The sequence below is a fragment of the Montipora capricornis genome, chromosome 5 (genome assembly GCF_036669925.1).
Source record: "Montipora capricornis isolate CH-2021 chromosome 5, ASM3666992v2, whole genome shotgun sequence".
NCBI classification, from domain to species: Eukaryota; Metazoa; Cnidaria; class Anthozoa; order Scleractinia; family Acroporidae; genus Montipora; species Montipora capricornis.
This window is the reverse complement of record NC_090887.1, coordinates 9342474-9366473: the sequence shown is the minus strand read 5'-3', so window position 1 is coordinate 9366473 and position 24000 is coordinate 9342474. Positions and strand designations below refer to the sequence as shown.

The 24000-nt window shown below is 39.6% G+C and overlaps 1 protein-coding gene across 1 annotated transcript in view; it reads right to left on the bottom strand.

Moving 5' to 3' along the window:
- Nucleotides 1–3330: 3330 nt before the first annotated feature.
- The window catches only part of LOC138049391 (bifunctional glutamate/proline--tRNA ligase-like), a 46351-nt gene continuing 25681 nt past the window's right edge, over nucleotides 3331–24000 (bottom strand). The window contains exons 19-35 of the mRNA XM_068895643.1: nucleotides 21344–21541; nucleotides 20602–20834; nucleotides 19914–19965; nucleotides 18701–18794; nucleotides 17296–17411; nucleotides 16111–16183; nucleotides 15661–15740; nucleotides 14921–15022; nucleotides 14542–14697; nucleotides 13467–13547; nucleotides 12961–13080; nucleotides 10748–10921; nucleotides 8872–8955; nucleotides 7537–7613; nucleotides 6716–6794; nucleotides 5375–5439; nucleotides 3331–4348 (exon numbers count right to left, since the gene is read on the bottom strand). Of these exons, the coding sequence (XP_068751744.1) occupies nucleotides 4192–4348; nucleotides 5375–5439; nucleotides 6716–6794; nucleotides 7537–7613; nucleotides 8872–8955; nucleotides 10748–10921; nucleotides 12961–13080; nucleotides 13467–13547; nucleotides 14542–14697; nucleotides 14921–15022; nucleotides 15661–15740; nucleotides 16111–16183; nucleotides 17296–17411; nucleotides 18701–18794; nucleotides 19914–19965; nucleotides 20602–20834; nucleotides 21344–21541 (1941 nt within the window). The 3' untranslated portion in view covers nucleotides 3331–4191. The remainder of the gene's footprint in view (nucleotides 4349–5374; nucleotides 5440–6715; nucleotides 6795–7536; nucleotides 7614–8871; nucleotides 8956–10747; nucleotides 10922–12960; nucleotides 13081–13466; nucleotides 13548–14541; nucleotides 14698–14920; nucleotides 15023–15660; nucleotides 15741–16110; nucleotides 16184–17295; nucleotides 17412–18700; nucleotides 18795–19913; nucleotides 19966–20601; nucleotides 20835–21343; nucleotides 21542–24000) is intronic.

Genomic DNA, 24000 nt, shown 5'->3' with positions numbered 1-24000 from the left:
AGCGTTTTTAATTGCAATTAGAGGAGTTCGAGGAAAGAGATTGAAAGAAAGTACAACATCAATTTCTTCTCTCTCATTCAATTTGATTGACAATGTAGTATAACTATAAGTAGGCAGACAATACTAATTGAGAGCACGTTAGGCAATGTATTTATTATTGACCATTATTATTATTATGTAGTTATGTTTACCTCACAGTAATATTTATTTATATTGATCTAAGAATATTTATATAAGATATATATTTTTAAGAATGTAATGACAACCCAACTTATCAATCACAGGATATACCTGTAATGAATTTTTTAATTTTTTTATTCTTACACACTAACGTTGTATTTTTAGCTTGCAAGTTTGAATCTCAATAAATATCTCAATATCTTAATAAAATTTGCATGACTAGTGTTTGAATTTTTTCACAATTTTACCCTCACTGGTGCGAAGGGTTTATTCTACAGCGTTGATTGAGCGAAAAATACATCTTGTCCTTTACAAGCAGGACTTACTCGCTTTGACCACAAATTGTTTGCTCAAAGATTAGAAAACTGCCAGCATTTGGTGGCATAAAGGACTTGTAAACTTAAACATCTGCAGGGAACAGGCTTTCATCAACGCTCTTCCGTTGACATTTAGGATCATTTGTACACAACAGTGGACACAAGGACTTAAAGGGAAATATTTGATTGATTCTTTTTCGTTTGAATCGAATACTTTAAAAGTACACAGCCCAAAGGCCGGAGTTTCTTGTTTCTTAAAAAAGATTGCCCCTTTGGCAAAATTGCAAAATATTGTCTGATATCCTTTGAAGCCAGAACGATGCACCATTTGACGGATTTCAACCTCGAGTGTCACCTGCCCTAGTTTGCATCAGTTGTTGTCTTTTCAGTTGCAATTGTTCCGGTCAGCCAGTGCTAAAAAATCTCGAATGTTTATTGTTTGATCATGGCCTCGCTACATGGACAAGAAGAAACGTTCGGTGATTTTTTTTGCTCGACAGAACTAATCCCCTTGATGGGCGATCAATTGACGATACTTTCAGTGATCCACTCTCTGTTGGCCATTACAACAGTTTTAGGGAACGTATTGATTCTTATCGCTTTGAAAAAAGAGCAAACTCAACTTCATCCTCCATCGAAGCTGTTGATCCAAACGCTTGCACTAGCTGATTTGTGTGTAGGAATCGTCGTTCAGCCACTAACCGTCACTGGAATGACGGCTCTGCTCACAGGCCACCGAAATGTGTGTCATTTTGTGTGCGATGCCGTCTTCCTCGCGGGACTCGCAGCGTTTACCGTTTCATTTCTGACAGTAACGGCAATAAGTGTGGACAGACTACTTGCCCTGTTATTGAAAATGAGATACAGACAAGTTGTGACCACGAGGAGAATATATTTTGTTCTAACAGCTTTTTGGGGTCAGGCTGTTGCGAGTACAGCGTTGTTCTTTCTGAACAATCAAATAATCTTTCGATATGCCCAAATACTCATTTCTATGTGTCTAATAACTTCAGTTGTCTGTTACACGAAAATATCTTTATCGCTTCGCCGACAAGTTGGCCCGATGGAAAATCAAGGCTATGGATCTCAACGGAGCCCAAACTTCCCGCTAAACATGGCACGGTTTAAGAAAACGGTTTCCAACGCCGTGTGGATTCAAGGAGCTCTGCTACTGTGTTGTTTCCCTCATACCATTGTGCTGGCGTTTGCTGTTGCAGTGGAACCAACTGTGACTGTTTATCGCGTCCGAGGAATAACTTTGACTTTTGTGTTTCTAAATTCTACGCTCAATCCAATTCTCTACTGCTGGAAAGTCAGAGAAATTAAACAAGCGGTTAAAAACATAGTGAGAAAACTATTCACATCAGGCAACCAGGACTCAGTCGAAACCTCTTCTCGGTAAATTCGCCATTTCATTGACGTTATTAGCTGTAATAATAATAGCTAGCTTTTGAAGTACACTGAACGGATGCAACGTGTAGAAGTTCCTATTCAGAGAAGCCTTTGCTTCTCAAGTTTTTACCCTACAAGTAGTCTTATTTAATATTATTATTGATTATTAGAACTCATCGTTATCTGAATTACTATTCAGATAATATTAGGTCTGTAATCTTAATTTTGCCTTTCAATGATCATTGCACACATTGAAAAAAGTTTTCAGTGAGGCACATTTGAAAACGTTGAATTTGCGCGTTATTATTATTATAATTATTATTATTATTATTATTATTATTATTATTATTATTATTATTATTATTATTATTATTATTAAGTTGTGTTGGTGCTATTGGTTTCAGGGGTTCTTGGGTTAATCGAAAGACTTTGCGACATGGAAGAAGTACCTGGGTACACCCGATAAAATTGGAAGTGCCCAGATCTCGACATTGTTGGGAACAGCACACATCCCCAGCAAGGTGTTGCGTCTCTAATCTGCGAGAGGGAACTGAGAAGTGACATGAAGCAGCCAGAAAGAAGATCGAACAACTGAAGAGAGGACGGTTTTATATAATAATACGGAGAAGTGGAAGTCAAGCACTCCACGAGAGACCTGTCGTAGGCTGAATGTGTTGAACAAAGATTTCGGGGGGGGGCAAAATGTAAGAAAACGAAACCAAATTGTACTAGCCCAAAAATCAACCCACTTTGTGGCCAACACCACGATAAAAAAACTGCCCATTTGACACTACGCAATACATGCTCCCCGCGAGCCATTAATAAACAATTATTGGATGAGGTTGAGCATGATATCATGAATTATCAAAACCGAGGTCTGTGTTATCTGCCGAAGCCGAAGGCTGAGGCAGATAACACAGACACAAGGTTTTGATAATTTATGATATCATGCGAAAACCGAATTCAATAATTGTTTTATTATGCATTTTTTAAACAATAGGCGAAAGAAGACATTCATCTGTAGAAAAATGCAATGAGGAGAACACTCCAAGGGGCTTAGTAACCAGGCAGACGTTGAACTTGACATGATAAATGCAATATCTGTAGCAGATATTGCATTTATCATGTCAAGTTCACAAGCTATTGTGAATTGATTGAATGCTCTCGACCAATCAGATTTTTCATAGCGAGGCTGATGTATAATAACAAGAGATATTCCAATTCAGTTGATTTCCTTTCTAGGGTATTATCCGCGCCCAAATTAGAGTTACCTCCTTTCGAGCACGTTTCGTATCTCGACATAAGAATAAAACAAATAGTGTGCAATATAGTGTTTGTTTAAGGTCTCTGATGCCAAATTATTCCAGAGGTTTTGAGGAGAACACGATCGCTAATTATGAAATGTCGTGAACATATGCAAACAGTTAAAGTGCCTATCATCTCAACAAACTTTTCCATTTTATTTATTCTCCAGAATCGTCCCAAATAGATTGCGTTGTTTTTAGAACCTTTTTTTATTGAAAAAGGAACTTCTTATTCGCTTTGAAAGACGACCAAAGTGGTCATTGTTTGATTCATGAACGAGCAATGAAGGGGAATGGGTTCGATAATGGGTTGACGTTAACTTCAAAAAACTATGACAATGCAAAGCAGTCTATGATGTCACCCGGTATTAACCTCATTCCTCTTTCCTGCGCGGTCGTAGATCAAATTACAACTAGTTTTTCCACTTTTAGGACTCTCTAAGCCAACGACTTTGAAGGAGAGAGTTTAGAAACCCAAAGAATTAGTGTTAGACAAGTGCAGAAAATAGTCGGGAGGAAAGAATTTTTTGAAGTGATAGACACTAAAATATCTATCATCCAAGCCTCTAAAATAAGAAGATCTACAGTTTTATACTCGCTCTTATTCCGAGTTTCCGTTTGTTCGAAACAGCATTCCGGCAGTGGAATTTCACCTGTAGTTTCCCGCTTTCGTACGTGATAGAAAATCGTGTCACAGAGATATGATACATAACAAATGTGTAATGCGCTAGAGCTCCCGGATTTAGCCTAGTAAATGAGCAAAAGACTTCAAAAAAGTGTACCAAAGTGCTTTAGGGCACTCAAACCTCTCCAGCTGTTATTAGCCTGTCTTCAAAAATCCTCCAACCTAGACGTATTGCGCCGCAAGAGATATCACTTCTCTGTCAATGTCAAAAGGCGACATCAGATGAAGATTGCTCGATGAAGCAAACGAAAGAATTTTATTCGAGACGGAAAGTCATATTCCTCAAATGGATTTTTTTCTGATAAAAATTTTCCTAATAGCTTCTTCCAAACAGCGTGTAGAATTTAGGGGGTTGTCCGCAGCCAGGGTACACGCATTTGGTGTCTGCGGTTATCTCCATAGGCTGATCAAACGGGATACATAAGCTCTTGGCACCCATGGAGGGGGCGCCAGGCTCTAGGTCTTGATCTCTGTAAATAAATTAATTAATCGAAAATAAATAAAAGAAGGATGGAGGGAAGGGAAGAGGGAAACAACGAGGGAAGGAGGGAAAGAAGGAGGGAGGGAAGGAAGGAGGGAAGGAAGGAGGGAAGGAGAGAGGGAAGGAAGGAGGGAAGGAGAGAAGGAGGGAAGGAAGGAGGGAAGGAAGGAGGGAAGGAGGGAAGGAAGGAGGGAAGGAGGGAAGGAAGGAAGGAAGGAGGGAAGGAGGAAAGGAGGGAAGGAAGGAGGGAAGGAAGGAGGGAAGGAGGGAAGGAGGGAAGGAAGGAGGGAAGGAGAGAAGGAGGGAAGGAGGGAAGGAAGGAGGGAAGGAGAGAAGGAGGGAAGGAAGGAGAGAAGGAGGGAAGGAAGGAGGGAAGGAAGGAGGGAAGGAGAGAAGGAGGGAGGGAGGGAACGAAGGAGGGAAGGAGAGAAGGAGGGAAGGAAGGAGGGAAGGAAGGAGGGAATGAGGGAAAGAAGGAGGGAAGGAAAGATAGGTAGGAAGGAAGGAAGGAATAGCCCACTTTCGAACAATTCAGTCCCAAAAAAAGGCATCATTTCGAGGCTCTGGAGAATAAACTCATACAAATCCTTTTATTATATGATTAGCTCCGTGAGCGGGCAAAATGAACCAAATCCCGCGCTGTGATTGGCTACCCGAGCCGGCAAGATGGGGATATACTGCCCGCTCGGCACTTCTCGCTTGGTCCCGCAAGATCAAATATTCCTTTTTTGGTGTTTCATCCCATATAATAAATCCTTTATTGACCAAGCTCGCTTGGTCAAGATGGCTGGATATTTGTCTCGTTCTTTTTTGCGTGTTTACAGACCTCGACTTGGTCAATATCCAGCCATCTTGACCTCACGCTTGGTCAATAACCCATATATATTTATTCCCCAGAGCCTCGAGATGATGCCTTTTGTTTAGGACTAAATTTTAATATATCGAAAGTGGGCTCATTCAATTCTACGCAGTCCCCTGGCCGTTAAAAACATCACGTGAATGTTCGTTTAAATACCTTGCACTGTCCTTCTTTATCTTGCCCTCGCAATCACCTTCACCACAGAAAGGAGCTTGGATGATCTAAGGGTCACAACACAACATCCTTTACTTTTCAGAGCAAAGAATCCTTTAAAGCAAGAGAAAATGAGGGGACAGAGAGGGAGGCTCCTGGTCCAGCCCTTGGGATATGTCATGTCCACGAAAGTTATTTTTAGACGAGCGGAAGTCTTTTCACTAGCGGAAGTCTGTCTTCCGAGGCGTCCGCATGCAGGCCAACCTCGATCTGATGTTTGAATGGATATGAATATTCGTCACCCTTTCACGTGCGCCGCCATTTTCTCTTTTTACTAAGAACCTGAGAGCGAGGTAAGACTGTGTGCGGACGTCTCGGAAGACAGACTTCCGCTCGTCTGAAAATAACTTTCGTGTACATGACATATCCTGGCTAATGCCCTGAGCCTCCCTCTCTGTCCCCTCATTTTCTCTTGTTTAAAGTCAATTTAAAATAAGGCACGAAGTGCTTTGGTAGGTCAACTTCCGATGGTGAAAGGCATTCGCAACCGTGACACCTGAGATCACGTGCCCGACTCTTCTTAAAAGCGACGAGGTTCTTTCACCGCGTGCAGCATTTTTTCAAAGAACGTCGTGAGAGGAAGCCTATACGTCCTCCCATCTCTTTCCCAAAAGAGATGACTCTTTTCGTCAAATTTTGGCCCGTCAAGCTACGATTTCTGAGCTAACTTTTTCAGTCAATCAATTAATTGAGGTATAAGCCCTTTGGAAAAAAAAAGTTTTTTCTTTTTATTTTGGGTTTTGAGAAAGATGGAACTTTCCTTTGTTTGAAGGGCAACCGAAGAGGCGCTACACTTACTACTAGAGACAATAACAAATAGCTGCCCTCTAATGCGGTCGCTTGCTTGCAGATTCCTACGGTTTGTATTGCAGGCTGTAATAGCCCAAAATTCAGCCTTCTGGCGAAACACATCACTCCAAGCCCCTGGTGGGAAAAAAATTCGAAACGAATCGTTCTTTTTATTGTCCACAGCCCCCAAATCATGTTTATTTTTCTTAAATTGAATTTCAAAAGATCGAAAAATTGGTCTACTGGTCGGTTTTGAATCCTCAGGTTGGACTGGGACCAGTATGAAAAGCCGGCTTACAAGGTAGCACCTTTTCAGATAGAAATCGCTTTGCCCGCCTTTTGCCTGAAAATTGGCCACTTTCTATTTTGCTAACTTTTGAAATGATTGACGCCGCTCATTGAATTTATTTCGAGATCCTCTTGCTGAGCTGAAATAGTATGGCCCTTATTTTTCGTTAGGTTAAATGGAGAAGGATTAATTATCACACTACGAACCTTATTGTCATCAAGCATGGAGTTAAATTCTCGCCAAGTGTGCGCCACAGTCAAATTTCCATTTAATTCTTCCTTGGCTCTGTTGGCAAAAGGTCAAAGTTAAATTTACTGAATCTCTGTTTTTTGAAAAAAAGTTTCAAATACTTCAAAGTCGGTCTCCAACTGACAGCCGTCAATCAAATACCAGAGTTGTTACTTCACTTTAGCCAATCACAACAAGCTTAGACAACTAAATGGTCCAATCATAACACGAAGAAAATACGTGCAGCCGGCGCTAAATGCGGGAAAACGCGTGCGAGCCAATCACAATAGAGTTTGCCTTCACTTTGGCTGAGATTCAGGTGCGAGATATTAAAAAGCCAAATGCCGTAAGAAGTAGTGCAGAAGCGAAGAAACAACGATCGACTATGGGCATTCACTTGAAAACCGCTCTCCCTTACCGAAATGTTGCTTTAGAGAACATTTTGACTATCAGGAAACGGATAGAACAGATTTGATGAGTGTAATGTTTTACAGAGTGTAAATAATAGCACAGTTGTCGATGCAATCTCTTTTAGTCTCAGAGTCCAACTGCCGGGTTATTCTTTTGACAAACAAACTCTGCATTGCTTCTTTCTCAAAAAATAGGTTGTCCACATTCTTTGTATATATTTTTTGGCCATGGGTGCAGGGCTGGCGTAGCAGGCAGAGGACTCGAATAAAATTATGTCAATGTTATCAGTAAAGGAACCTGGCGAAAAAGCGCGAAATTGCGTGACAAAAGGGGTTAAATGAAGTAACCTGGCGTGACAACAGAACGAACTCTAGACAAGTCAACTTACTTGTTATACATGTCGTGATGGATCCGCTCCAAAGTTTCTTTAATGTTATCTTCTATCCCATCTTGCTTGATGGACGTCTAAACGAATGCGGAATGAAACTTTAACGAAACAAAATTCTTAACGTTGACCAGCAAAGCTTTACATGATGCTCGTGCAGACCGACTAGTTGTTCTTTTTTAACCAATAATATTCTTCTTCGTGTTCATTCCAGAGATGACGTCACAAACTGCTACGCGACAAAAAAATTCTTTAAAAACAGGAAGGCAAATTTGTTTATGATATTATTTGTACTTATGTCAAGAAATGCACCTAGTTTGAGGCAGGCCCATATTTGACATCCAAAACGAAGAGTCCCTTTAAGTTGCCCCTTTTTTTTTCAGATTTTGAAAGTGTGTTAGCTTAACACCTGACTGGCAAAATTTGGAGCTTTGATTCTTATACAAAGGCCTTTTACTTTGAGCGTAAGTTTTGGATTTCACGGTCCGCCATTACTCACGCTCAAAACTGACCCGATTTGACCTAAGAGGGTTGGATCCAGGGAAAGGTGACGTCAAAAGCTCACTAGCTTAAAATTTCAGCGTGTGAATGCAGCTTATTATATATGCAAAACACGAGCTTAAAAGGCTGAAGGCCCAAAACTCCCGTGCTGCATATTAATTCTGCGGTGTACACATGCATTGCATTCTCAAACTAGTAAGCCTTTACCGTCATTTTCTCCTCAATCCAGCTCTCTCAAGATCTTAAAGTTAGTGTCTTTTTGAAATCAAGGCTTCAACCCTTGGTCGCTTAGTGTATAGAATAGTTAACATAGTTTTGAAACCCCAAAGTAAAATAAGCATTGCAGGGGCGCTTTAAAGTCTAAGGTTTTGTTACTTATTTCCAACAAAGAGGTAAGGGTAAAGGTCAGCAGTATTTTTAGCTTTGAGTAAATGCAGCAGTTAAGCTTTACCTAAAGAGCCGCATTTGGGAGGTACTTTGTGACGTTAATTCGCCCTTGTCACACGGCGGCCATATTGTCCCAGGACACCAAAAATGCTTTGTCATTACCACACCAAGCCTCGGAGTGGAAACCATGGAGGTGACGCTTAGAGTGGTAAAACAAAGCTTTTTTGGTCTCTCGGAACAATATGGCCGCCGTGTGACAAGGGCGAATTATCTGTATTGCGAGACACGAGGGAGCAAGGGGACACTTCGTGACGCTTACTGCAATCCTCCTTCATCTAATCAGGCCCATTTCTGGGTATATCGATCATTTAATCTCAAGAACAGTTCAAATGCCTCTCTGAGGGAACAAAAGAAAGAAAATCGGAAAAGAGAAAACACTCTCATCCAAACCTTTTCTCCGTTATCTCTTCTCACGACAACGGCTTGATCTGCCTTCACGTCTCGAGGCCCGACCTCGATGCGCAGGGGAACGCCCTGGGAAATAAACGACAAACCGAGAGTCAGCAAGGGCCAATGACCAGCTGCGTAAAACCACGATATCTTTGTGACAGGGAGCTTTCATGGTCCGAATTTTTTTCTCGCGAAACCAGACCTTTCTAGCTAATCGTGAGACTGAAACTCTTTCACTTCCAAGATCTTAATGGCAATTCTCCTTACTGACTCCCATACATTACTTTTTATATCAGTTATGGGAATTTGAAGATGTATCCAGACACAAACACCCAGGTCATTATTTTGATTAATTTTGTTATTCTCCCTACCATCATCTTAACAATGCATTGAGCTTGTGAGGAGAAAATTTACGTCAATCACTCTTGGGAGTCAAAGGGTTTTATAGAATTCATTATCACCCACGAGATTAAATAGTTCTCCGTGTGATCCGTAAGTTATTTTAAAAACATTTAACTGACTAAAAATAGCCGTGACGTAAGCCTAGTACGACGGTTGTAAAGCTGAAGACACACGATTCACCATTGGTCAACACTATTTTGTTCACTTATGTCCAGGTTTTCACGTGGTTCCAACGAAATTCGAACCCATAACTACTGCGATCACGGTGCAATACTCTACCGTCTGAGCTATGAAGCCAATCAGTTTGGAGCAGTTCATGTGTTTCCGTGAAAGGACTTGATGAAATAAATGTATAGAGTGATTTCACGTCACGTAACGGCGGCTATGTTTGTGTCCCCAACTAATCCTCCGGGAATTGAACTCTTTTATCATGCAAATCTTTTCTTGTTTTTTGGTGCAAAGACAAGGTTACTGATCACGTGAGTGAAAACACTCCATATATTTTAAGTGCGGGTTATGGGCGCAAGGGCGAACTGAACGGCCCTTATCACTCTTTCTCCAGTGACAAGAAAACGATTGACAGACGCCGTTCAACTACCAACAACTTGTTAAACGGAATGGAGTTTGTTTGCCTCTATTTTCGTTTAACTACGTTCAGCTTGTTTAACGGCTTCTTTTAACATGACACACGACACACACTTCTACACTTGTAGAACAAGCAAAGCAACAGTTGTTTATCAAAAATATTGAACAGTGCGTCATATGCTTCACAACCTAGTTATGAGCCCCTGTAGTCCGGGCGAATAAAGATGATTTGACAGGAACAAAAGTAAGCCTTTCTTTTCAATGGCTTACGCTGAGATATTTAACAATTACTCCAGGAAATCGAGCATGGCATGTAGAATATTGTTGATCAAGAAATATTCAACAAGCCCACAAGTCCAGACAGCAGGATAACACCCTCTGAGTCCTGCGTAGTTCTTCGTTTCCCACAAAAGCCGAATTCACTACTTTAATGTCATTAGATCAAGGTTGCGTCAGAACTCTGCAAATCGCAATTTATTGTGTTCACAGCTGATTCAAAGTTCTCAGTTACAATATCGCGCCGTGAAATGATGTCAGCCATTCGATAATTTCTATTTCTATTGGAGGACTGACGTCATTATCATACGACGAAGGTTTTTTTCCCGCTGGCAAAAGTTATGCTGGAAATCTAACCGACCATAACGAGCAAATCTTTTCCCTGCATAACTCTTTAACGCGACGGCAGTACTCTCTCGCCTTTCCCTGTCTTGTTCATGTCTCAATGTGCAGGCCTTGACTACCGGAATGTCGCTGAACTTAAACTAGAACTTTAGGCTCTCTAAAATTACAATCGCTATAAAACTGAACAAGTACTTTAGGCGCTCTAAAATTGCAACATCACAAAGTAATCGCAACGGAGCGCAAATAAGATTCTGAAAACTCCACTCACCTTCAATTCCCAGTGGTTGAACTTCCAGCCTGGCGAGTAGTTATCTCGATAATCTACTTTTGCGCGAATCCCGGCGTTTTGCAACTTTTCTTCCAAGTCTTTGCACTTGTTTAACAGTTTAGTCTTTTCGGCTTCAGCTAACGATACAGTTAAGCCACAAGGGATGATCACCGCCTGTGAGCGAGACAAGAAAGGGAAAAAAATAAATTTGAACAAACCCTGGGTTATGCAGACAAAAACGCATGCACGTAGTTACGAACCGAAATCAAGGAAAACGTGAAAGATACGATGACATGCACGACTACAGTTTTCAAAGGGTTTAGCTTCGCTCTGACGAGAGGCTAACGACGGTCAGTTCACAAATCTTTCCACATGTAGCGTCTGTTTGCACACCCTGTTGCATGTTGTTGCACGAAGTTTGAAACTGGTCAGACTTTTGAGCCAACACCTTGCACCTGCGCGACCAAATTAAAAAAGCCCTTAGCTAGTGGCAATCTCTCAGTTATCTTGTGTAACGTTTCTAGTTAGGATGCCCTTAAAATCTCTGTAGGGACTTAAAGATCTGCGACGGCAAGGTCGACGAAAGCGTCACATAAAAATATAAGATTGCATTATCGTTAAGTCTTTTGCGATGATTCCATCTCGTTCACGAGGTACGATGTGGGCGAACTGTCCTAAAAATAAATTGAAAGGTTTACACCTGTATCCTCGTGTTGTCGTCAAAACGTTAAATTTCGTGATTTCATGTCGTTGTTATGCAGAGTACGGCAAAAAATGTGCTAAAATGCGTGCGCACATGCAGCACGATTATTTTTTTCTCTTTTAACCAATCATGATACTGTTTTGTGGCGTTGTTGTTGTTATAGTAGCCGCCGTAAGATATCGAGGATACCTAAACTTCGAGCCAGGATCCGAGCCAGGATTCCAGCCAGGATTCGAGGTAAGATGAGCTTTCTCCGCTATTTATTCTCGAATCTCTCGGTTAGGTTAGGTCTCGAATCGGTTGGTTAGGTCTATTTAGGTTGGTTCTAGTCTAGTTAGGTCTAGTTAGGGTTAGGGTAGGTCTCGGTTAGGTTAGGTTAGGTCTCGGTTAGGTCTCGAATCCTGGCTCGGATCCTAGCTCGAATCCTGGCTCGGATCCTGGCTCGGATCCTAGCTCGGATCCTGGCTCGAATCCTGGCTCGGATCCTGGCTTTATTCTTAGTTTATCTCAGCCGCCGTCGTTTCTTGAAAGGGAGCCGGTTTAAAGGTCATGTTACACGAGCCGATTTTTAATGCATGTTACACGAGACAGCTTTTAACGCAACTTTGTTGCGGCAACGGTATGTTACACGAGACGATTTTTAACGCAACATTGCTCGCAACACTTGAACCCAGGCTCCTGCTCGACAAATATGGCGGACAATGAGTTAAAAAGACGGCGGCTGAAAACCATTCAGGTTCTGTTGTTAGTGGACGATTTGGAAGATGAAAAAGGAAGAAACCGGGAACGAATTATTTGGACGAGAAGTTGGATTAGACGGAGGGAGGAAAGAGGGGTATATATATCATCAGTTAATAAGAGAGTTAGCTCTTGACGATGTTGCGTTAAAAGTCAACGGCGGGGGTGTAACACGCACCAACACCAACACCAACAAAATTCGGGCAACAATGTTGCAGGTTTTTGAATCGCTTTGAAACCTGCAACATGTTGCCGCAACAAATCATTCTATATTTTTACTCTGAAACTGCTCGTACTACAATCCTGGTCAAACCTGTTGGGACGTCAATTCCCACTTTTCCCCCTCCCCCCATTACAATGTTGATTTTTCACGGTATCCGAAATCAAGATTAGTTCATCGATCGCTCGAATGTTTCAACATTGTCTGGGGGAATGGGGGTGAAAAAGGCAGCGAAAGAAGAACACGCGTTGCTCATATGGAAGCATGTACAGTACAATTCTCTACTTTTCGGCCAAATTTGTGCTCTAAAGTCTTTTGACCCAGATTGTAGTTTGTTTTTAGGATACTTCGCCCACATTGTACTACGTGAACGTGATGGAAAAGACTCTCGATAGGGTAAAGTTACATTTTGAGGCAAGGTTTTCGTCTAGGTCGACGTCGTAGATGTTAACGTCCCATTTATCCACGTCCGCGTGGATTTCATCACTTGCACAAAAGTACAAACTAGACACTACGGAGACCCTAGTTTTAGATCTGAATAGAAATGATTACCTGGATAGAAGCCACTCGAGGTGGAAGAACCAGTCCTTGGTTGTCTCCATGTACCATTGTCATGACTCCTACAGTCCGCGTTGTGAGTCCCCAAGAATTTTGATAAACGTATCTTTTTTCCTGCAAATTCAGATCACAACGGCTGTCACGACACCGCGACACGGTGTCACGACACGGCTGTCACAGATCACCGCCCAAGTGAGAGCGCCAAGGCCTGTTCGTAAGATTTACGACACCAAATGCAATGCAGGGCAGAAATTCTCAGTTAGAAAACAAGAATGGAAAACACAATTTTCTAAGTCCACCGCTAGCTTAGTGGCCAAACAAAAGGCTTCCAGTTTGATTTAATTTGACATCACTTGTGCGGTAAGTTGTACGTGAACTCTCAAGGAATACGAAAAAAAAATTTTTGGGAATACGTTGACTTCACGTTACTGCGATAAAATGTTGACTTTTCGATCTCCTCTTCTAAAAAAAAAAATGACAAGGACTGTTCTTTAGCTTACCTGTTTCGTTGGGTCTGGATCTTCGAAGACAATTTCAAACATCTTGGAGAAATTCTGTCCCAAGTGATGTGAAGTTGCACCCTGTCAAAAAAGGTCATGATTCGAACTGGTTACAAAGGAATATTGGTGCAAACATACTTCAATTGCTTAAACGTGCTTCGAAATGGAAGAATCACACCAGTTAATGAGAGTACTACTACTTTCCCTTCTTTCGTTCGGTTCGTGATAGAAAATCGTGTAACGCGGAGATAGAAGGGGGTAGTTTCTAAAGAAGCTGTGGTGCTGCGTCGGTGGGGAAGTAGTACACAAAAGTTTGGTTTTATCAACGGAGTTGACAAGGTAAATTGGCCACCGTACAGAGATTCTAAAAGCTGACGCGTTTCGAGGGTTAGCCCTTCGTCAGAGCGAATAGATGCATGTACAACTTAATGCGTGTACTAAGGCATAAAATAAAATTGACGTTTTGAATGGTAGAAATACAAATAACTTAAAAATAACTTTAACGTTTATCTAACCCGAACGTGTGGGTGAAAGTTTTTCTCTTTCTAGTTTCGCACTCGAGACAAAGAAAATATGGCTTTCTAAGCCCCGTAAAGCCACGCCTAATTCATTGAAGCAATGTGAGAAAGTTTGTTGGATTACAATTTTTACGCTTAACAATTTGCTCAAAAATTTCGAGACAGTTTATCAACCATTGAGAAGGAACACCAAAACCTATCGCGAACTTGCACGAGCGATTTTCCCGCCCTTTGAGCAAGTTACGCGGAATTGCAACAAATTTGGATTGCTTCATTGCGTTCTTTGCACCTGCTGTGATTGGTCGAAGTAATTACTTAGGTATTTGTTTTACGACACTCAGTTGAAAACCACTCTATACAAACTTACATTTTACCATTTGGCTGCAACTGCGCAAACACCCTAGCGAAACGGACGGTGACCAAATGCTAATCTGGTGAGATCTCATTTGTAACTCAACGATCTTTCGTGATTTCTCCAATTCAGTATTAAATTCAAAACCTGATTCGACGAAGAAATAGCTGCTGCTTTTAAATGAAAACTTCCATGTAAAGCAAACCTGAATGCCACGTCCGCTTGCTGCAATGTAAGCTTCCACAGTCGTGGTAAAGTCTCCCCCGGCAAACTTCTCTTTTTCGGTTTTTCGTCCTTTGATCACAGGAATAGCTAGAAGATCGGTGTAAACTTGTCGATAAAGATCTAAGATGGTGTAAACCTGTGAAAGAAAAAAAAGGAAAGATTAACTAACCGTAAGGCTGCCAGTAACAAGAATCAGTTGAGAGCTTAGGTATCCAGAAAATTTGACCCCCGAGGAACACTAGCCCTCCGACTTTTCGAACCCTATCTTGGTATGACTCAGGCTTGAAAGCAATGATTTTCGGTAAAGTAAAAGTGTTCTTGTTGAGGCCTAAGTGATAATTTTCGGTATGTAAGCTTACCTCTTCAACTGCTTCGTCATATGAGGCAAAAGCTGAATGTCCTTCTTGCCAAAGAAACTCTCGCGTCCTCAAGAATGGCTGAGGGTGTTTAAACTCCCATCTCTAGTTCAAACATCAAAAGAAATCAATTAGCTCTTCTTGCCGGGAATTCAATTTGCTGCATAATACTGCATGGGGAAAATGACACTGGCCGTATTGTTTTATACTAGAGGACATCTAAGACGTCTAGAAGCATTAAACGTCTAGCCTTACGTGCAACTAATATAAATACGGGACGCACTTAACTTCGACGGGTAGAAATCAAATTCATGATTTCCTTCAAAATACACTGGGATTTGATCACCAAAGAGACTGTGTGCCCTTCATTATTAAGTGCGTCCCAGTTTAGTGCGCCTCGTCTTTATACTAGACGGCTTGAAACTTTTAATTCGTCTGACGTTTATGCGTCCACTTTATTTCCCGTATTTATACTAGTCGTCTAAGACGTCTTCGACGCCTAGATCTTAGACGTGCTCTAGTATAAATACGGCCATTACAATGATAAAAATAAAGGTAACTAGGTGAAATGGATACGAACTGCTAATTTGGATTTTAAAAATCTGTTCCATTCATTTTCGCCTTGATGAAAAAAAAAAAGAGATTTTTGAAAAAAGATTAACTGAACATTGACTGAAGTAGCCACAATATTGAAATAAATGCAATATATGTACAGTTACAAAAAAGCATGTTTCTTGACGTACCACGACATTATTCCATTGATTAAGCTTAAGCGGAAGATCTCTGTGTGACTTGATCCACTTTGCGTACGATGGGTACATAACTAGCAACCAAAAAAATAAAAAAGATCACAAAACGCTTTTTCCAAAATGGTCGCCATTTTACTATTCTATTGTTTCCTTGCAAATTGGCCCTTTTGGCCTCGCTTTCAAACGCAAAATTGAAAAGAATATTCAACCTTGAACGAGGCCAAAAAGGCCAATTTACAATCAAACAAAAGAAAACTAAAATGGTGGCCATTTTGGAATAAGGTGTATACCAGAGAGGCAAAATCTGTGTGGAACAAGCTCGAAGTGGGATTCCACACAGAAAAAAATAATCAAGACCTTTAAAAAAAGAAACATTCGGTCAAACTTGCCCAAATCGTATGGATCACTACAACATATTACAGTAATATGAGAGTCCACACACACCTGTCTCGCTTGTCGGTCTGATTGCGATTGGTTCTGCTAACTCGGACTGGCCAGATTTGGTCACCCAAGCAACCTACACAGAATATCATATGATTACAAAACTTACTAAAGATGCTGACAAAAAAATAAACTCTCACAAGAATTTCGCAAGGACCTTTCATGCAGAAGAACAAGGCGAACAAGATACAAAGGAGCAAGAACAGGAAGAAAAACGATGAGAACTTTGGTTCTAGTTAGCCACGTCACAAAGGAAGAAAAAGTTACATGTCATTAAAATAATTTTAGCTCAAGAATTTTAACAACAAAAATTACATTCATCATACTTTTTTACAACGATAACACCATTTCCTCCTTTTTTCCAGAATCAATAAAAATCTACAAATTTTAAGGAGTGCCAAATGGTTTCAACAAATTATCAACATTTGAACTGCAGCCATGGTCGCTAAAGTAGATACAAATTTAACAGTCCCATCATTGCACACATAATTATATCTAGCAGTCTTGACAGAGGGCAGCAAATTTGAGGCTTCAATTCCATTCAACATTCACAATGAAAATGTTATGTGGATGTTACGTAATGTTTAAAAAACGAGCAGTAGTTTTTTATCGGGGTTTAAAAACACGAGGGGTAGACCCGATAAAACAAGTGCTGCGCGTTTTTTGAACGGCTTTAAAAACATTCCACAAAAAGCGTGTCCCTCTGGACTCAAAACAATGGTTCAAATTGTGAGAGGTGAATATTAACATACAAGAAAAACTAGCTATGCCTTATTAGTATTCTTTATATAAAGAATACTAACGAGGAGTGTTTTTATCAGGATATAAAGCTCATACACGTGACGTTTTATCGGTGTTTTGATAGGCTGTTGGGATCATGAATTATTAATGCATTTTTTAAAATAAGTACATAATAAACTTTCAGAGCAATCAAGACAGGACGAGGAGAGAGAACACAACCCTGTGCCCCAGGATATATTTTTTTCAATCTATTTTAAGCTATAGGCTATGCTGTGAAAGATGTTTTGGTCTTGTACCCATGGTCGCACAGCCAATAAAAACCAATCAGGTGTCATCCTAAAAATAAAACAGCACCTCGTGACCACAGGCTAATCATGGGAAGAGACCCATGTATGGTTGATGCGTTCTCTCCCCTAATGCTCTCTTGATACAACTAAATACACCTACTTCTGGAGCAAAATCTGCAATGTGTGTTTTTTCCTTTTCAAGTGCTGACTGCGATACAAACATTGGAAAGTAAACATTCTCCACACCAAGTTTTTTTATTTCTCCATCAAAAAAAGCTGTTGAAAGAACAAAGCCACTAATTTAACTCAAAACAATAATTAAAACAGCACTGCAAATTAATAAATTACTATTTAATTACCAATGTGACTTTGAGAAACACCTTTTGCAGAGCACTGATGAATTAACTATCACTGATTATTTATTTCATCAATAGTTCATGAAGGAAAAATAGTCTGAAGTAAAGAGTGTTCTATTAATCATCGTCTGTACAGTGTATATCTAATATTAAATTTTACAAAAATAATAATAATAATAATAATAATAATAATAATAATAATAATAAAGTGATAAAATTCATTTTGGAACACTGTAAAAAGCTTGTCTCCTTGGAACTTCAAGAATTATGTGATACATCCTAGACATCTAAGGCTACGGGATGTAGCTCTATGCTTAAGGAAAATCCCCATTCGAAAGAACACCTAATAGACTGTGCTAATTGTCAATAATAATAATAATAATAATAATAATAATAATAATAATAATAATAATGGAGTTAATTGATAATGGAGTTACGATGACTTCGAAACGTTGTGAAAATAAAAATCTAGTCAGATTCATTTGTTTTTCTTTGTTAATAATAATAATAATAATAATTGTCACGCTAATTGCTGTTGCAAGTACAGAAACGATGCAGCTCACCAAGGTCTAACCGAAAGCATACTACATGGCACCTCTTGGCTGCTGTCATAAAGTCCGTGTATGACCTTGGAGCAAGGCTTACAGCCAGCTTGACTCAATTGTATGCAGGTTTTTAAAAATGTAAAACCGAAGCTCTTTTTCAAGACCAAAGCTCCAACTTAGAGCTCCTTTCATTTTCCTGTTGTAAAACGCTTGTACTACCAAAAACAACAGTGAACATGAACATGTCTGCATTGTATCACTTTCCAAGGCTTCCCCTTGAGTTTATAACTAAGATACAACATTGACGCAACTGGTGCATTGACTTCTTATCGAAAGAACCTCAATTAAAACTAAAAAATAATTCTTAAACTAAGAAAGCACAAATTTTTATAGGAAATAAATGAATTTTAGAATCAATTTCCGGTTTTTATGTTTTCAAATTTCCTAGGCACTGCCACTTTCAATTACTGTAACCTCAGTTGTGCAGTTACAATAAGCTTCAATTACTTGGAGTAAAGAAACTTTCCCTTATATGGCATATTTATGAAGATTTTGTAAGCTTGTGAGCCTTACTGTAAAAAGCCACATCTTTTTGGGTAAATGAAATACTGTGTCACAGGATGCAAGGAGGATGTATTGCATTTTTTAATTAATCAAAGATTACCTTGTATACGCTCCCATATAGCAAAGGACCATGGCCTTAAAATATAACATCCGCTCACATCATAATACTCAATCATTTCAGCTTTCGTAATGACCTGAAATGTGCACCAAAAAAGAGGACAGAATTATCAGAAGTATCGGAATACATGTAGGATAGGAAGGCAATTTGTGAAACTGACAGTCGCTTTTCACAGATACAGTTCCGTTGTATGTCTACAAATTATGCAAGTAATTAAATGCATGTGGATTTCAATAAGCGTCATGAAGTGTCCCCTTGCTTTTTTCCCCAAACTTCAACATCACTTTTGTCTTGGAATACAAACAATTAACGTCACAAAGTGTCCACTAAATGCTACTCCTCTTAGAGTAAGGACAAACTGCTGCATTTGCACCCTGACCTAAAAAAACGCTAACCTTTACCTTTATGTTATGGTTGCAAATAGGCAGCAAAGGCTGAGACTTAAGGCACTGTTACATTGTGAAATGTTTCGTGCAACTTGTCTCGTAATGTTTTGGCGACATTGGGGCGAGATAAGTTGCACGAAAAGCAGAACTTAATTCTACTTTTGGCAACGGCTCTTGCAACTTGTTTCAACTTGCCATTGCAGGGTAAGTTACACTGTAAAAAGTTTCATGCAACTTGTTCCGCCACAATGTCACCAAAACATTGCGAGACAAGTTGCATGAAACATTTCACAGTGTAACAGCACGTTTAAGGGGACAATTCTTGTTGAATATTTGGGAGTCAGAGTGGTTTAGCAGTTGTCAACTGCACCTTCCACGACCCAGGTTCAACCTTGGCCTCAGGTTGTATGTGCGATGAGTTTCAGTCGACCTCAATCTGACACTTGAGGGTTCTCCTCTAGGTACTCCAGTTTTCCTCCCTCATCAAAATCAACTCTCAGTCAATTACATACGGTTGCGGGCGGATACCCTTAATAGGGATAACCTCTGGCATCCTTCCCTTTCATTGAATTAAATTAATAAAGTTGTAATTATTATTATTGGTATTATTATCATTATCATTATCAATATCATTATCATTATCATTATCATTACTATTAATATTATTATTATTATAAATGAGCTTGCATCTAATTTCTTACATTTCTGGACATAAGTGGCTTTTCAAGGTAAAATAACAAATAATATGATTCTAATAACAATCATCATAATGCTTATTATTATAATAAATATTGTTACATATAGCACACCTGTGAAAACCAGTCACTTAGATTTTCTTCCTTTTTCACTTCCAGACCTAACCTGTAGAGAACCATCAGTGACAATGGGCACTTGTTCAAAAAGTACACAAAAGGACAATTTGGCCAAAACTTAATATTCACGGCACTTTTCATAAATATGAAGACTCTAAAGTTAACATTTGACCAAAATATTTTGCTTTTTGATCGTGCTAATCATGTTTGCTATGAAAGTTATATTAATTAAGAGATTGGGTAGTTTCTTTTTGGGGTTCCTTGACTGCACTGTCTTGAAGTGTATTTGACAGTTAATCTGGGTGCCATTGGATAAGAGACGGTAAAAGCCAACAGGACACGATAGCACCAAGTTGGCTATGACAAATCTCATACACACGTGTCCAACAAGCATGCATGAAACAATAAAATACTACTGTTTTATCAAATTTTATCGTACTCCGAATTGTTTCAGTTTTAAAAAACGAAAGGAAGTTGTTTCGCTTTAAGAAAAACAACTAATGCAATCAGTTTCCTATATACAAGCTGATAACCGAGATTGTGTGGGCCAATCAGAATGCTTGAAGTGTACCGGTAAATGAGACCTGTAAATGGAAACTACATGATATTGTTTAATTCACATACACAACCTTTAGCAATTTGTATGATTGTGTGGTCAGTTTAAATAAAGCTGAACTAGGCAGACCTTGTAACCTTCTTTCCACTGCTGTCCACATCATAATGTTCTACTTTTGCAGCTGCAGCTACTTTGTCCTGCTTTTTTGATGGTTTGGAGTCTTGCTTTTCATTTTTATTCCCTGCATCCTTCTTTTTCTCTTTCTTTCCTTTGCTGCCAGAGGCTGCAAAATCCTCTCCAGTCAGGTTTTTGTAATCTGCCTTCAACTTCAGAAGTTCAGCCACTGCAGCATCAACTTCTTCCTAAAATGTAAACAGATCATGAAAGAGCAACAAAAAGTACTTCTCTCGCTTTAAAATAAGGGGGTGGGGGGGGGGGGGCTCTCCCACTAAACAATCTTGCATTGCTGGATTCTCGGATTGTGGATTGACATAAGGTTGTGAACTTAAGGGGGACCCAATGAGGGGCACAAATCATTATTCCTTTGATCACATCACATACTTCAATGCAATACAGACTTTCTAACAAGTTTACATTTAGTAACTTTCAATGTGTTCCTCTTGTTTAGTTTGGAAAGGTGAAAATAAATGAAAACACTAAGATGGAGAACATTTTCCTTCTTTTTGCTAAAACGAAAACCGGTCAATAATTTTTGAAAATGCTTCAGTTAAGTTGGGACCTCAAGGCCTCTTTTTCAGACTGATTTTAAAAGTCCCAGAGTGATCAAAATGAAATTATTGTCCTTACGGTTTCCTCCCAAATCTCAGCCACCACATTTTCTTAAGACACGGTAAGAGATTGGATTCCATACCTTAGCAGCTCCACTTGATTTCAGATTCCGCACCTTGTTGCCCTGTGCAGTAACTTCACCTTTTAATCTCTCCACTTCTTCAGGTGCTGCCACAGGCTTGACAACCGCTGTTCCATTCATTTCCGGCTGAATAATGTTTTTATTTGCTTTCTCTTTCTTCTTACTTTCGGTCTTTTTGTGGCCACTAGATTCCTGATTCTAATACAAAGGACAAAAGAAGTGAATTATTTCCAATGGGAGTTAACCAAACACTGCTCACTCTACAGTGCCTCAATGAAGAAATGTGTTTTGGTATGAAACAAAGAAAAGATCTGAAGCTATTATCTCTTGTATCAAGGAGAAAGTACTCTGACCTAATTTTTCTCTTTAAATGTAGACAAGGTTTATGTGAAATAGACCTTTCCAACTATATAGAGCCTGCTGACAATGCATCCTATAAGCTTAGAAACACTGAATTTTGCTGCAAAATGAAGTCTGCTCGAACAAACGTACTAAAATTTTCATATTTTCACCGTATAGTTGAGCTTTGGAATGATTTACCATTAAATTTAAGGAAATCTGACTCTATAAATAGTTTTAAGCATGACCTTAAATCGACCTTGTTCCATTCCGATCAATTTCTATAGCCATCTTTTTTTTTATATTTGTATTTAGATTTACATTTATGTTTTAGGGATTAGACTCCTGTTTAGAGGCTCTCCTAGTTTTTGTATTAATGTACTTGAACTGAAACTATTAAAGTAAAGTATGAAAAGTTGAAGAGCACTGCATGACTGGTTTTCAAAATGTAGCAGACAAAATTTCCCAGGCAAAGATGAAGCTGGGGGCTTGAACTGCCAACCACGGTTTTGTTGGCATTCGAAACTGTTATTCAAGGCATGGTACAGTCTCAGCTTTTCAACATAGGCGTAGGCTTGAGCCCCCTCAGAGTGTCTGTATGGAGGCTGGGACAGCTTAACTTAAAGTATCTAATGACCATCTACCATCTACACAAGATTTAACTGGCTGGTGTGGCATGTGGATAAATGTAAGATTGGTTTCCAGGCTTCTATGTTTGTACTTGGAGTTGGCGCAAGAAAATACAACCTCGTACCCAGGGTCTCCTCTGTCCTCACAAACTCACTGAGGACCGTAAACCCTGCAACAAAAATGTGGTCACCACAAGTTGACTTCATCACCACCCCCTCCCCCCCCCCCCCCCCCCAATCTTAAACCTGTTCCTACGCTGCTACAGTCTTACAAGAAATTTTTGGAGCTCATGTGATGTTATGATGAAGGTTGTTTGAATTTAACTTTTATTAGAGGATTCCAAACCCTAATTCAATGACAAAACAAAAGATTTTTTTTTGTCACTGTGGTTGGAACATTGGAATAAAGAGTGTTTGGAAATATTCTTGTTGATCATCCAATAATTTCGACTTAAATAAATTACTGTCAATTATGTTTAAAACAAACTTGATTGTCTGTAATATTGATAACACCAATCAACTCATGGCTTCAAAGCCAGTAAGCATCTATAACAAAGATATTCTTTCCCAACTTCCGGAAAAATTGTGTGATGAAACAAAGGATGTCTAAACAAGAGGCCCTTATGTAACAATAATTATTGTTGCGGGATTTCACGCGTTTCGAAAACTTATTACCGATATTTTAAAACCTCGTTTCTTTTCCTTGGTAGTAATGCAAGCTTATCCCGGGAAGCTTATTTCTGAATGTTGCCACTTTGAACTACAACGTAAAAAATACAAAGATGGCATTGATGGAAGCGAACATGGACTCAAACCTAGCAACCGGATATGTCCAACCACGCGATCGACTCGGCGTTAATTATCGGGGAAAAAAAACCCCGTATCGACCGACATTTTCTTTATTTCCGTGACAACGGGATCGAAAGACCCATGAAGAATTTTTCAAGCAGCGTAAAGAACACGATTAATTCATTCGCGTTCAATTAAGCGTAAATTAATAGAAGATCGATATGTCTAACCTAGGGGCTCGAACAGAAAAGAAAAATTCACGTCAGTTTTTCGCGTAGTAATACTCTTCACTTAATCAGAAATATTTAAAAATATAGCATGATGGAATTAATTTTAACAGTACCTTTATTTCCGCTAGGAAACGCTCCGATAAAGAAGAGGTTCGACACGTGGAATCAAAATTATAAACAACACTAGTGTCCAGACTGTGTGGGCCAAAACCGGAAGCTTTACGCCTGCTTGAAAACGTACCGGAAGCAAAATATACGCGATTTTCTTTCTGACAGGATAGTAGTGGCGCAAAACGAGTTTTTTCCTCTTCTTGGGTGGGATTCGACATTAAATCGATTCAACATTCATTAGTAGCAAACAAGAAAGATACAAGCTAAACAATTCATACGGGAAATCGTGAATTTTATTTTTAAAATACTACCCTAAAGCACGTTTAATTTGTCTTCTTTTTCTCGTGGTTAGGGAAAGAGTGAGCACCCGCGACAACACCGTTGTTAAGAAGAGTATCCATTCTCGTAACCAAAACCTCGGATCGGCAAAAGGCTCTGGGAAACTCTGTGTAGGAGAACATGAGACGTAGGGTTTTTCCAGCCAAAAATGGGCCCTTTGCAGGATAGTGATCACATGGTACAAATCCGCCATACTGGTACGCAAATTGCCCACTGGGAC